Source organism: Coturnix japonica, chromosome 18 (genome assembly GCF_054131305.1).
Source record: "Coturnix japonica strain WE chromosome 18, WE-NBRP24, whole genome shotgun sequence".
NCBI classification, from domain to species: Eukaryota; Metazoa; Chordata; class Aves; order Galliformes; family Phasianidae; genus Coturnix; species Coturnix japonica.
In genome coordinates, this window is record NC_140680.1 from 2986091 (window position 1) to 2998765 (window position 12675).

General features: G+C 43.8%; 1 protein-coding gene across 5 annotated transcripts in view; it reads left to right on the forward strand.

The window, feature by feature from the left end:
• Positions 1 to 12675, forward strand: part of FNIP1 (folliculin interacting protein 1) — a 57391-nt gene that overhangs the window by 30521 nt on the left and 14195 nt on the right. For 2 of the 5 annotated variants that reach the window (XM_015875559.3, XM_085518726.1), the window contains exons 3-11: positions 1052 to 1195; positions 4618 to 4718; positions 4977 to 5051; positions 5263 to 5354; positions 7480 to 7563; positions 8507 to 8578; positions 9318 to 9453; positions 9965 to 10166; positions 10946 to 11031. In XM_015875559.3, coding sequence (XP_015731045.2) covers positions 1052 to 1195; positions 4618 to 4718; positions 4977 to 5051; positions 5263 to 5354; positions 7480 to 7563; positions 8507 to 8578; positions 9318 to 9453; positions 9965 to 10166; positions 10946 to 11031 — 992 coding nt within the window. Of the gene's footprint in view, positions 1 to 1051; positions 1196 to 4617; positions 4719 to 4976; positions 5052 to 5262; positions 5355 to 7479; positions 7564 to 8506; positions 8579 to 9317; positions 9454 to 9964; positions 10167 to 10945; positions 11032 to 12675 lie in introns of those variants that run through there. The other 3 variants (XM_015875560.3, XM_085518727.1, XM_085518729.1) reach the window with 2 other exon arrangements.

Here is a 12675-nt window from a genome sequence, read left to right on the forward strand (position 1 = left end):
ACACCAGCAAATGTAAATAATCCCAACCTTGCGTGGGTGTTTTGAAGTTTAATGAGCACGCGGAAAGTCCTTTGAGATCTTTCAGAGCAGAGGGATGCCTAATACCTAGATGGCATTAATTAACGTGTTTGCTGATTCTGCTGAGGTTGCCAAGATTCCAAGGTGAAATGACAAATGTTCTTGAACCCAACAGTGGTGGAGCATCTCCAGTCCAGTATTGGTAATACTGTGTGATGGGGTCCCTCAGGGATCACGCGACTCTGCTTTTTGTTTGCAGCCCTCTCTGAGCCCTCATAACTCCCTTTTTGCTGCACTTTCTGAGCAGTATTTCAGAAACCACCCCCTGGACCATTTTTCCATCCTTTTGTGAAACTTCTCTGGCCTTTCTATAACACCAGCTGTGGTTTTCAGTTCTGTCCATGCTCAGCCTCATGGCACACTCATAGTAAAAGCAAAAGGAATGTGTTATCTCTGTGCAGCTGTTCTAAAAGACCAGGGGACTTGGGAACAGCTGGGAGAGCTGCAAGTTGCACCTCTTCTCTCCACTTCACACTTCACATGAATCTCTCCTGAAGTCTGGGCTCTTTGGCTCGGTCGCTCCTGATCTGTGTGTTTCTGTACATTGTGAGCTGCTCATCACTGCAGTCTGCATGGCACTGTGGTGGTACAGGCTGTGCACATCACTGCTGTGCCACCTCTATCCCATTGGGCAGCAGCAATACGGTGACAGCACAGGGAGCTCCTTGTTGTGCCCATCTTTCCTTCTGAGCCTAGGCCTAAAAAAGAACCTGGTAGAGCTTCAGAGATGGGTGGCTGCTTGGGAAGATGGAGTTGGAATGAGCTGCTGGCTCCTGCTTCATTAGGATTAAAACAGCTCGGCTTGCTTTCCTTCAGCCATGCTGCAAGAGATGTAATAAATGTTCTGTTAAACATTTTCCTGGGGCATATGGTGTTCTGCTATTAAACGTCTTACCTGAACGGGTAAGTGCAGTGTTGCTAATTGGTGATTTCATGGCTGTGGGTCTCACTGTGGTACACATCTGTATTTCAGAAACTCTGCAGCGATGCTCAGGTGCGAGTGTTTGGGAAGTGCTGCCAGCTGAAGCCTGGAGGAGACAGCTCTTCTTCTTTGGACAGTTCAATCAATTCATCCTCCTCATTCTCCGATGCAAAAGAACAATGCCCAAAATATCAGGTGAGTCTTCCCTTCCCTTTTTTGGTATAATGGTCAAATAAATACAACAGGTGAGGTACTGAACGTTTTAAAGCACTCAAAATCAAATGCTGATGGTGGAGAGAAGTTTCTGATTAAAGCCAAACTTTGGTTCTGGCTGAATCGTGTTTGATTCTGTAGCTTTGAGTTTGTAGTTTAAAACCAACCAGCTGGGGCTCTCAGGATGGGTATTGAGTAGCAGAAGCTTCTCCAAGGCATTTGTTCTGTCTTATGACCTGGCGATAATGCTCGTTCAGTATGATCACACTTGGCACACATGTCCCACCTTGGTAAAAACGAGGTAGTTCATTTTACTTGGTATCTGAATGCCAGGGAAGCACCGCAGAAATATGCTCTCTATGGGGATAGTCTGTGTAACAGCTTTATAACAAGGGATTCAGTGCACTTGAGTTACATTTTACATAAGAGATTTTGGCCATGAGAGTAGCTAGAGTCATCTGACACGGATATATTTCTGTCATCTCCCCTTCCATGGATCACAAGTGTTTTATATTAAGCCACCCTAAAATAGAACTAAGCCCTTCCACTCTTTGTAATGAAGTAATTGTGTGTTTGAGGGAAGCTGCTATCTCCGCGCTGTATTCTGAAGTACAGTAGTACTGATGTCTTAATCTACCATAGATATAAATGAAGAACCTTTCAGGGCTGACTTTCATACTGTCACGTTGGCTCTTGCTATATTTGGCCGAGCTGCATATTCCTGTTTTCTCTTTCTGATCACACTCTTTTCCACAGCTTCAGTAAGGTGAAGGCTGAAGGTCTGCTTTCCATTCCTGCCTTCCTGGAAGGGCATTTTGCTGTGGTTAGCAGCTTCCTTGCGGCACAGAATAACCTCCTTTGGGCATTGTGTGACCAAGACAAACGATGTTCCCCCACTATCCTGAAATTATCTCTCCTGCTGGGCAGCCTCTGTGCTAACAATGGTCAACGTTATTAAAGGAAATTAATTTTTGTGGTTGGCATGGCTGTATATTTTAAAGTTGTGGAAAGTTTTCCTTTTGAAGTCCTCATTTCCTCATGTGTATCGCCTAGTCAATGTCTTACTGAATGAATGTGTGGCCATGTCTGGCTCAGAATGTGTGCAAGAAGCTTCCAGCTTAAATTGGTCTTATAAAGAATATTGTTGTGAATCTTTTACTGCATTCTCCATATTTCTTTCAAGCTGTGCATGAAAGCGTCCTAGAAAGTTTGTCCAGCCATCGGTCAGCATGCCAGTTCCTTTCTTCTATCTGCTCTATTCTGTAGCCTCAGAAGCTACTTAATATGTTCTTCTGTTGCTTTTTTAGTGGTATAAAATGGAAGTCCAAACAATACGATGTTAATAGGACTTTCTGTATAGTCCTTGTTTCAGTATGCATTGAACTTAAGATGAGCATTTTTAATTGTTCTTTGGAAGCTGCCATACAAGTTTTTGCACATTATTGCTCTAATATTCCCTCTTCTGTGCCTGTCAGTCTGTGTTTTCAGGGCTGAAAGTCTCCCTGATTTGTTGGTCGTGACACTGGAGATTTATCTATAGCATTGTTAATATATATATATGTACTCAGCCATTGATAGGACATTATGCACAGTAAATAGTAAGCGCTTGAGGTGATATATTCAAAAATCTAATTTCCAAATCATGATCATTTTACGACCTCTCATGTGCGAATGTGCAGTAAGAAACACTTGTTGGTTTATGATCTTTCTTAAAATGCATGCTTGTAAATATGACCTGGGCCATTGGTTTGTGTCCAGTGCTGGGGGACGGGCCCTTTCTGCCAGATGCTCCTTGGCTATTTTTCATTTGAGTTTTTAATATTTAACCCCTTTCCTCAGTTGGTTGCACTCTACTTTGGTCTCAAGTGATCTTTAATTAGCAGAATTAAAGGCAGAGTTGAGCTGAAGCAGTGTTTCCTTATTAACTGCATTAAATATGTGGACCTTCTGTTATGCAAGGTGAGGTTATCGTCATGAAGTGCAGGTGAAATGCCAGACTGAAGGAGGACCAAGGGTACCACACTGTGCCTGCAGCATTGCTTGTCTCTGTCTTTCAGGGAAAAGGGAAATCCTTGTAATTAAATTTGAAGCAGCTGATTTTCATTTTCTTTTCTTTTTTAATTTGGTTTCTCGACAAGGAAAATCAATAAGTTATTTTAAAGCAATTCTCTCCTTGTGTTTAGAATTAGATTTGCACCGTAGCAGGAAGTTGAAACCAAAAGTGACCATCAAGGGCTTGATGTTCGTTCAGAGGAAGCTCTTCAATTGGAGATCTGCAACAGATTTTAAAGTAACAACCATCACATATTTGGCAGTAGTAACTGCAGTGTTCTTACACTGGGATCTGATGATGCTGGCAGAGCCATCATTTCCTAGGGGCATTACCATTCATGCTTCTCCTGAGCCTCACCAGCCACTTCTAACATTCATTTGTCCCATCCAACCTCCAGTTCACCCAGACCAGTGGGCAGGGTGACATCCTGGGAAGTAAAGCTGGACATCCCTGTGCCCCAGCAAACCATCAGATTCTGCCCTGTCATATGAATGCTGACAAACTTTGCAATTCCATCCTCATTTTTATAGCTGTGATTGCTATTTCAGTTGTCCCCTATCTTTCTTGCACTGATGGCAGATTTCAGAGGTTAATAGTATGGCTGTTAATGTACTACCATCTTAATTGAGAGCACTTGAGCAGAGCTAAAAGCTGAGAAGTGCTACAAGTGTGCTGCTTTTTGCCTGATTAGCATTTCCTTGTTCTTGCCCTTGTTCTGAGGGTTAGCATGAGTAGCAACTTCGAGTGGGCATTTCCATATCATGCCTCATTCCTGGTAGGAACCTGAGGTGTGGACACCCTGTCCTTGATTGTGCTCTGAGCTCGCTGCCTGATGCTGGGCAAAATTGTGAGATAAGCCCAAGCCCTTTTAGGAATTCAGGTGAGGATCCTGCTTGTTCAGGGCTTGGTACAGAGATATGGCACTTAGTAACTTCCAAACACAAGGCTATTTCCATGCCTGGTTTCAGGGTCCTTTTTGGAAGGCTCCAACCTACATAAAGTCACCATGGAACTTGCAACTTCTTGTCCAACAGATACGAGACTTAGGCTTAATGGTCTTCTTTCTTCAAAGCGTGTAATTAAACTCTGAACTTCTTAGTGCCCTGACTTCCTGCAGTGTGAATCAACCCCCCTCCGAGATGGTTTAGGTTTGTTGGGTGATTTTACTGCGCTGTCAGTTTGAAGCTCACTTTCTTTGCCTGCACTGTCTGTACTGAACGGTTCAACTGGGTGTATCTGATAGAGAGAGATGTTGCATGTTTATCTTTCAAATAAGGACAGTTTTGCTTAGGTGTACATTGCCTGAGGTAGAAGTGTGCTTCTAAACAAGTGGATTATTATTTTTTTGCAGGGTTCTCGGTGCTCCTCAGATGCCAACATGCTTGGAGAGATGATGTTTGGCTCTGTGGCCATGAGCTATAAGGGCTCCACATTGAAAATTCACCAGATCCGGTAAGATCCTTTTCTTTTACCACTAGTCTTGTCAGAAGATGTCATCCTTAGTGCTGATTTAAAATGAATTGAATGTCACAGATGTTGGGTAAAAGGAATTTCTGAGTTTGCTTTAAGGTTATTATGATATCGCTTTGGACACAAAAAGCTGTTATGTTGTGTTTAGAGCTGTAAATTATAATCTGGAAGGGTATGAAATGGAAATGAAAATCAATCTTGGCGCTGCTTCTGGCTGACATCTTCCATTCTGTCCTCTAGCTCACCTCCTCAGCTCATGCTCAGCAAGGTTTTCACAGCTCGCACTGGAAGCAGCATCTACGGAAGTCTGAATACGTGAGTCCTTTAGAAATGATTCCTATTGCATACAGGCAGATCTGGCTTTGAACAGTTTTGTGTGTGTTAATTGACCCAGCTCAGAATGTGGCAGTATAAGCCTGCATTCTTTTCTTGTCCGTTATATCTTAGAATTAATATAGTGACACTGTGTTTTACTGAAATACAAATCACTGTTTTTGTTGTATGTTTTATTTTCTGGGTCTTTTAGGTTGCAGGACAGTCTTGAGTTCATTAATCAAGACAGCAATACATTAAAGCCCGACCACAGTACGATTATGAATGGACTTCTTGGGAATATAGGTAATTACAAACGGCTTTTATTTCCTGCTATCTTTAACTGAGTAACCACAGGCTGTAGAATATGAAAGTCTAAGTAGAATCAAGTGCAAAAATAGGAAAGCTCAGATTTTAACAGAAAATTAATGTTAATTTGGAGAAGAGGTGAAGAAATTAGGCAGTTCAAAGAATTATCAGTGTCTTAATTGTATGCAGCTGTATGTGCATAAAGCTCCATAGAGATATATTAAATATATCTAAATTCAAATTCAGAAAATGTTGGAAAATAGTCCATAGAACTTTCTGAGCATCACATCTCGGATCAGGCCAGATTGACTCTGCCTGGCTTAGTCCCCCAATTTCATTTTTGTTAATAATTTCCATTCAGTTCTGTACTCTGGCCACCTGAACACGCGTGGCTGTAGATTCCATGCTAAGTTAACCTTGCACAGTTGCACTTTAGTTTTTGATCAGATCAGACAGATTGTTTCTTTGGTCTGATCTTGGAAGCCGAGCAGTCCTGAAAAACCATCTGGAGTCTCTGACTGTCAGCATCTGTGGGAGTGCTGTGGGTCAAGGCTCTGTGAGCATTAGGAAACAAAGTGGGGGATGCCGACTTTTCCTAATGTGAAATTAATAGTAAAGATACTGTACTTCACTGCTCAGATGGGAGCACATCTTGCCTTCCATTTGGTTTAGATCGTTTGCTTTCCAAACAAGATGTTTTTATGGTAGATGGAAAAAGGGATTACTTTTTACACTTACTTCCCAGAATGTTGTAAAATGTACTTTTCTGGGGTTGAAAGTATGGAGTGAATTTGATGTCTTTGTTAGTGGGTTTCTGTCTTTTACGTGGTCCTAATTCTTGTTGGGCACAAGCATCTGCTTCCTTCCTCCCTGTTGACCTCTCCCATGTTGGACAGGGGAACCATACTCATCCACTGTTAAGGTTTTGTGCTGGCAAAAGTGTTTGCTACATCACGTAATCTGTGAGCTCACGCGGAGCTGTTGGAGCTCTGAGTCTGAATCCGATGCAGGAGCAGCCTGTGGCACCTGGGCACCCAGCAGGGAGGGAGGAGGTGCCTGCAGGAGGAGGATGCTGGAAGTGCTTTGCAGTTGAGCTGCACACGTCATCATTCTGCTCAGCAATGTTTGTTTACAGTCCCTATTTTGGCACATGGGGAACCATGGGTAAAGTAGGCAAAGAAGTTAATCTGTAACTGCAGCATTTCCAACAACAGTGTTAAATACCAAAGACTGTTTCTGACTCGCTGGCCTGCAGCAGGAGGAGGCTTTGTGTGTTTTGGATGGAAAGTATTTACAAGCTGCTTCTCTAGATATACTGGTTAAAGCAGAAAACAATAAGCAAGGAAGCAGTAGGCACGTCCCTTCCTTTACTGAGGAATGAAGACCCATGAGAATGGAAGGGAGCTTTGCTGAAGTGCAACCTTCATGTTTCCTGTAATCTGTAAACCTTGTGGGATCAGTGGCTTCCAGTCTAGCAGAGGGGCTAGCAATTAACTTGTTAGAATACCCAGCTCTGTGTGCAGTAAATACACTCCTTCCTTTGGATACCTGCAGCCCATAGTACTCTCAGTATGAGCCACTAAGCAGACTGCTAACTTTGTGCTTTCTCTATGCTCGTTTCTCTGGTGCGGCACACTGGCTGCTCTCAGAGCAGCTCCTGCAGCCTGGCATCTTCTCTTGGTTCCACCAAGAGCAATGTCTGCCTGCTCCTCTCCTCAGTGACAGCCCTGCTCAGGCACCCCAAAGTGTGATGTTAAAACAAACATTGTCCTCCATGAATCTCCTGTTTGTGATCAGCTTGGGCTCGGAGCCTGCATAAATTAATTGTTTTCAACTCAGAAAAATACAAATGAATAAAGGCCATAGACAGAAGCCCCATCCTTATACGGGAAACGGTGTAAAGCTTTCTCTATTATTTTAATGTCATAAGTATTGTGTAGTTCCACTGTGAGCCGTGCTCCTTGAATCAACATTCTTGTTAAGCGTGAGAGCTGTTCTCCTGCGAACGTTACTCTGCATTTATGTTGGCTTGTATCTCCTCCCTGCCCTGGCCCCCTCCCTACAGACTGTTCTGCTTTACTAACCTCATTCTTTCATGTGTATTTTACGTTTTGCCATGTAGGTCTTTCACAGCTTTGCAGCCCCAGGCGGGCATTCTCTGAACAAGGTCCGCTCCGCCTGATCCGGAGCGCCTCTTTCTTTGCAGGTTTGCAGTGTGCTGTGTGCTGTGCTGTGTGCCTAGTCTAGCTGCTGGGACAGCCACGTGTGCGTTGGTAGCGCTGCCTTGGAAATAAGACTTATCCTTTCTAAATACAAAACAGACAGAGATCTCTGCTCTCTTATCTCTTTGATACAGAGGACAGCAGGTATTTAAATAGCCCTCCCTAGGGCTGCTAGGTTGGTTTTTCTGTTTTATAAACTTTTATCATACAAGATTTCCTCTTTTCAGAAATAATCTGTCATCAAAGCATCGAGCTATTTTTGTCTGGATTTGCTTCCAACAAGCTGTAACAATTAAAGCTAACCTACGCTAACGTAAAGTGGACATCTTTTGCTTTCATTAGATGGGTCTTATTTCCATGGCTGAGTAGCTTCTATTCCACCGGCGTATTTGTAAAATACATCACGTGTGGAGGCTGTTAAGCCTGATACACTTTTGATCTTCTGTATATGCAGACTTTGATTCTGGACGGCTTATGGCTTTGTTGAACAACCAATGCACTGCCTGCAGTTTAAAAGCATTTATTTTCTTCAAGACAGCATTGGGAAATCCTTTTAAAAACATATAATAGCTGGGAATGCTGTTAGAGGAATGAAGCGCTGATTTTTGTTTTTGTCTATACTCTGAGCTATGTGGTGAACACCCTTTGAGTAGAATAAAACTTTATTGAAAGCTATAGATGTAAAGAAATGGTGAATGTGATGCAATTTGGGCTAAAATAGACATATGGACTAGAGGAAATTATACACGAGCTTTTCAAATCAGTGCTTTGGCTTGCTCAGCTAAGCAGCCTTTCTTGGTGATGGCCTTGTGCGGTGCTGTTGATCTGAATTAATGAGCATGTTTTTGTTTCATTAATTACATGGAGATCGGCAAACAAGAAAGGAACTGTATATTCCCCTGCTAATTGGTATTCCTTGTTTTACAGTTCACAGCAACCCTATGGATATGCCTGGGAGGGAGCAGAATGAGGACAGAGACAGCGGTATTGCGAGATCTGGTAATGTCAGTTCCATTAACCCTATAAGTTCAGACAACACTCAGTAATAGTCACTAGATGTTCGTCTTGTTACTGAAACATACAGACATCATAAAGTAACTTTCGCTGCTGAAACATGAACATTTTTTTTTTGTTCCATATAAGAATTCATGGGAGTGCTGCCTCAGGCACTGAGGGTGTTTGTTTAATAGGAGCCCCATAGAGCCTATGTGCTATTTATTAAAGCATGCTGCAAATAGTCAGGCCAAATTAAATATTGAAATGAGTGGATGGCATTTCCAAGCAGTGCTTGTTGTCAGCTCCTTCCCAAACTGAGGAGGATGTTAATGTTAAAACACGAGCTAGCATCCCCAGTGCCCCCCCCAGCCACCGCCATCCCCACTCAGGGGGTTGGGCACTGAGGGGTAGGGCTGGGACGGCTTTTAAAGATGTGCTTAGCATTACTCCTTTCCACAAAGAGTTTATTTCCCAATACTCAGGGTTGATGAGCAAGGTGCAGCCTGCGCGCTGCTTATTATATGAAGTTGCAAGACTGTCCCACCCTTGCAGTGCTTGTATAGCTTGCTAATGTTGTTATAGACTGATTATTTTTAGATGAGAAGCGTAGATAAGCAAAAGAGAAGGCACTTGGTGAGCAGCACCAGATTATATTCAGGGGCATAGTTGAGTTGCTGGTGTTATTTTCCAAATGTTCTTTCTTCCAGAGAGATTTATATACATGCCTATTTAATTATTGCAGCATCTCTTAGCAGTCTGCTCATCACTCCGTTTCCATCTCCGGGCTCTTCATTCAACAAAAGCTGTGCCAGCAGTTACCAGAGGCGCTGGCGGCGCAGCCAGACGACCAGCTTGGAGAACGGGGTCTTCCCTCGATGGTGAGCAGGGATTGATAATGCTGGTTGCTTCCCTCAGTTTTCCACTGTTTTCAGCTTGATCCTGCCCTTACGTATGCACATCTGTTCTTGCTGTTGCTTTCTGTGGTGTATTTACAAAGGTGTATGTCAGCCAGTAGTTCAGCACTAGATCTTTGTAGCCTCCATTTTCTTGAAGCCATTTGCACTAACTGGGAGACCTTTGGCAAAATTTAGACCCGTAGGCTGTACATTTGAGGATGAGAAGCCCTGAAACTTAAAACACAAACCCTTGGCAGAAGTAAGGGAGAGTAAGGGTACGGTGTTCTAGTCCCACAGATGCTTTGAATCTGGCTCTGGGTTGGGGTTGGCTAATGACTGCTTCTGAAGAACTGAGAAGTGTTGATTTGACAACACCTGCAAACAAATGTTGTTCGTTGAAGTTAAATGTTCTGGAATTTAATTACACAGGAAAACCAAGGTACAGCTTCAAACAGTGGACTGTATTAACTTTATGTTTTTCCCATGTTTCAAGGTCCATGGATGAAAGCTTTAACCTGTCAGATGACAGCTCTGGTCCCAGCCCAGGGATTGTTAGGAAGAAGAAGATAGCCATTGGGGTTATTTTTTCACTCTCAAGAGATGAAGATGAAAACAACAAGTTCAATGAATTCTTCTTCTCGCACTTCCCTCTTTTTGAGAGTCACATGAACAAACTGAAGAGCGCAATAGAACAGGTAAACGCAGCCTCTCCTGATTCTTTTGCTTGTGTTGCCTTTCGGCCCATTTAATTTCCAACTCCTGTTACTTGTTTACAAAAGCGGGATCAACTTGCTGCCTGATATTGAAACAGCACCAGCAAGGATCTGTGCTCCACAGCGTCTCTGATGTTTCCTATTGCTAAGGTACAGCACAGAGAACAGACAGAACTGCTGTGTTATGCTACAGAGACGGCTGAAATGACATCAGGCCTTAGGCTGTGTTGGCTCCCATCAAGCTCTGGATCAGCAAAGGGAAAAAGGTGCTTTCAAGGCTGCCTTTACTCCCCTGCTTCAGCTGTATCTCAGCACTGGGGACTGCAGGATAAGAGCCTATCTCTGGGATATTCCAGTCTGTAAATAAATACCAAGCTTTTTGCTTTCCATTTTTGTTTGTTTTATCTTAAGCCCCTGATTCCTACGTAGGAAACGTTTAAATATGTGGTTAGATTTGCTTCAAATCTCTCTTCTGGGACATACTTAGTGGTTACTTTGCGACTGCAGTAAAAACTTTGACCCCTGTTATGCCTTTAATGATGAAAAGCACAGGAGAATGAGTCTGCAAAGGCGTGTGCCTCACCTATTTTTTCTCAGATAGGAAAGCTGGCACTTGTACCATCTTTTTATCACTTAAAAAGAAATTATTTGCATGACTGGTTGCATGGCAGATAAAGTCGAACACATGACTTTGTTTTCCATTTTCTGTGCTTCTGTAGCTGTGTCTGGTGTTACTTATCTGTTTAATGATTGTTTTCAAGGCTATGAAAATGAGTCGTAGATCAGCTGATGCCAGTCAGCGGAGTTTGGCATATAACAGAATTGTTGATGCCCTCAATGAGTTCAGGTGAGCAGTTTCTCTCGTATCTTTTGTGGCTGTTTCTTCAAAAGCACTTACGCAATCTGGAAGGTCCTCCTCCTTCCTGCAGAGGTCTTATCTCAAAAGGAAAATGTTTTCTCTTTAGAAATGTAGCGTATAACATCTAACATCTCCTTTAGAAGTAAGTACCATAGAGGCTCTGCAGATAGCAGCCCATCCCATACTGTTTGTGGCTTTTGGTTTTGCCAAATGTGCGTATCCACAAGGGTTCAGCCTGAGCAGAGCAGAGTGACCAATGATTTCTGTGCTTTAGCTAATAATGAGCTCCCAGCATCTTGTCTTGAGACCCATTAAGGGCTAAGAATTGCAAGCCCACTTTGCGCTCCTTTGCTTGGTGTTTTCTTGATGTGTGAGCAAAGCAAGACCTTCACCCCGCTCTACATTCTTCTCTCTGAATGAGTTCCAGATAACCAGTACTGGGAAGGAGATCTATCTTCTTCACCCAGCAAAATACACTGCTACAATCTCTTGCTATCAGTACCTGCAGAGAGCCTCTCTCAGCAGTTAATGTACGTAGTAACACAGATAAGCACATCCCTGACATTTAACTGTATGTTCTTTCCACGGTTTAAGTAATGGGGAGGGAAATAAAATGAAATCCATCTGTTTCAAGTGATTCATCCCCTCTCAGATGGGAGTGGCTGGGTGCTTCCTTTCACAGCCAGCATAGAGCTCCCTTTTAAAGACGTGACAACAGACAACGTGCTGATGTTTAAACCAGAGAATTCTGATATCAGGAGGGATGTTACCCAGCAGGACGGATCCTGAGGGCTCACTTATTTTTCTATAGCTCAGCTCCACGTGCTGGGTGCTGTTTCAGGGGAGAAGCACTGTGTATATTTTTGATTTGTTTGTATTTGTTAGACCCTCCCCCCAGGGAAGTGCAGGGGATGTGTTGGGTAGGGACAGGAGGCAGAGCACGTGGATGGGGAGAGCTGTGCCAAGAGCTGAGCAGAGGGTGTGCAAAACTTTTGGGAGCCGCAGATACTGCCCAGGGGGCTGAGACGAGTTCAGCAACTCCAAGCAGACACCGGCTTCCCTCTGCTCTGCTCTCCCTGCCCTCCCCCTCCTCTCGCTGAGTAGTTTCTTTGCATTCCCATTCCCTGATAACAGCATCCCCCAGCTGCTTTCCCCGGAACTTCCCCCAAAACATTCCCCCTCCACTTGGTGGACTTTGTACATTCTCCATTTCCTTCCAAGTTAAACAGTCTCAGACTGTTTAACTGGGGGTGGGGAGGGGGGGTGCCATAGCTGGGCTCAGGAGCGCTAAGCTTGCAGGCCATCCTGCTGCCCCACAGCTCATTGCTCCGGCTGGGCAGCACGGCAGGGCTGTGCCATGGTACCAGCAGCTCACCTGGCAGCCTGCAGCCGGGCAGGGCAGGGCAGTCACGTCCCCTGGGCTGGCACTCCTCGCCCCAGCCATTGTAGGACGATCGCACACATGACCCGCTGGTTGCGTAACCCTGTGTGGAACGACCAGTTTTATGCAGAGGTTTCCATGGCGATATAAATATTACTCTTTAATAGCATAACGAGGTGAATTAAATCCAGTTTAATGTCGGATAACCGAGTTTCCTGGGGCAGCAGACCTGGGCGATGCACTGGTTTCAT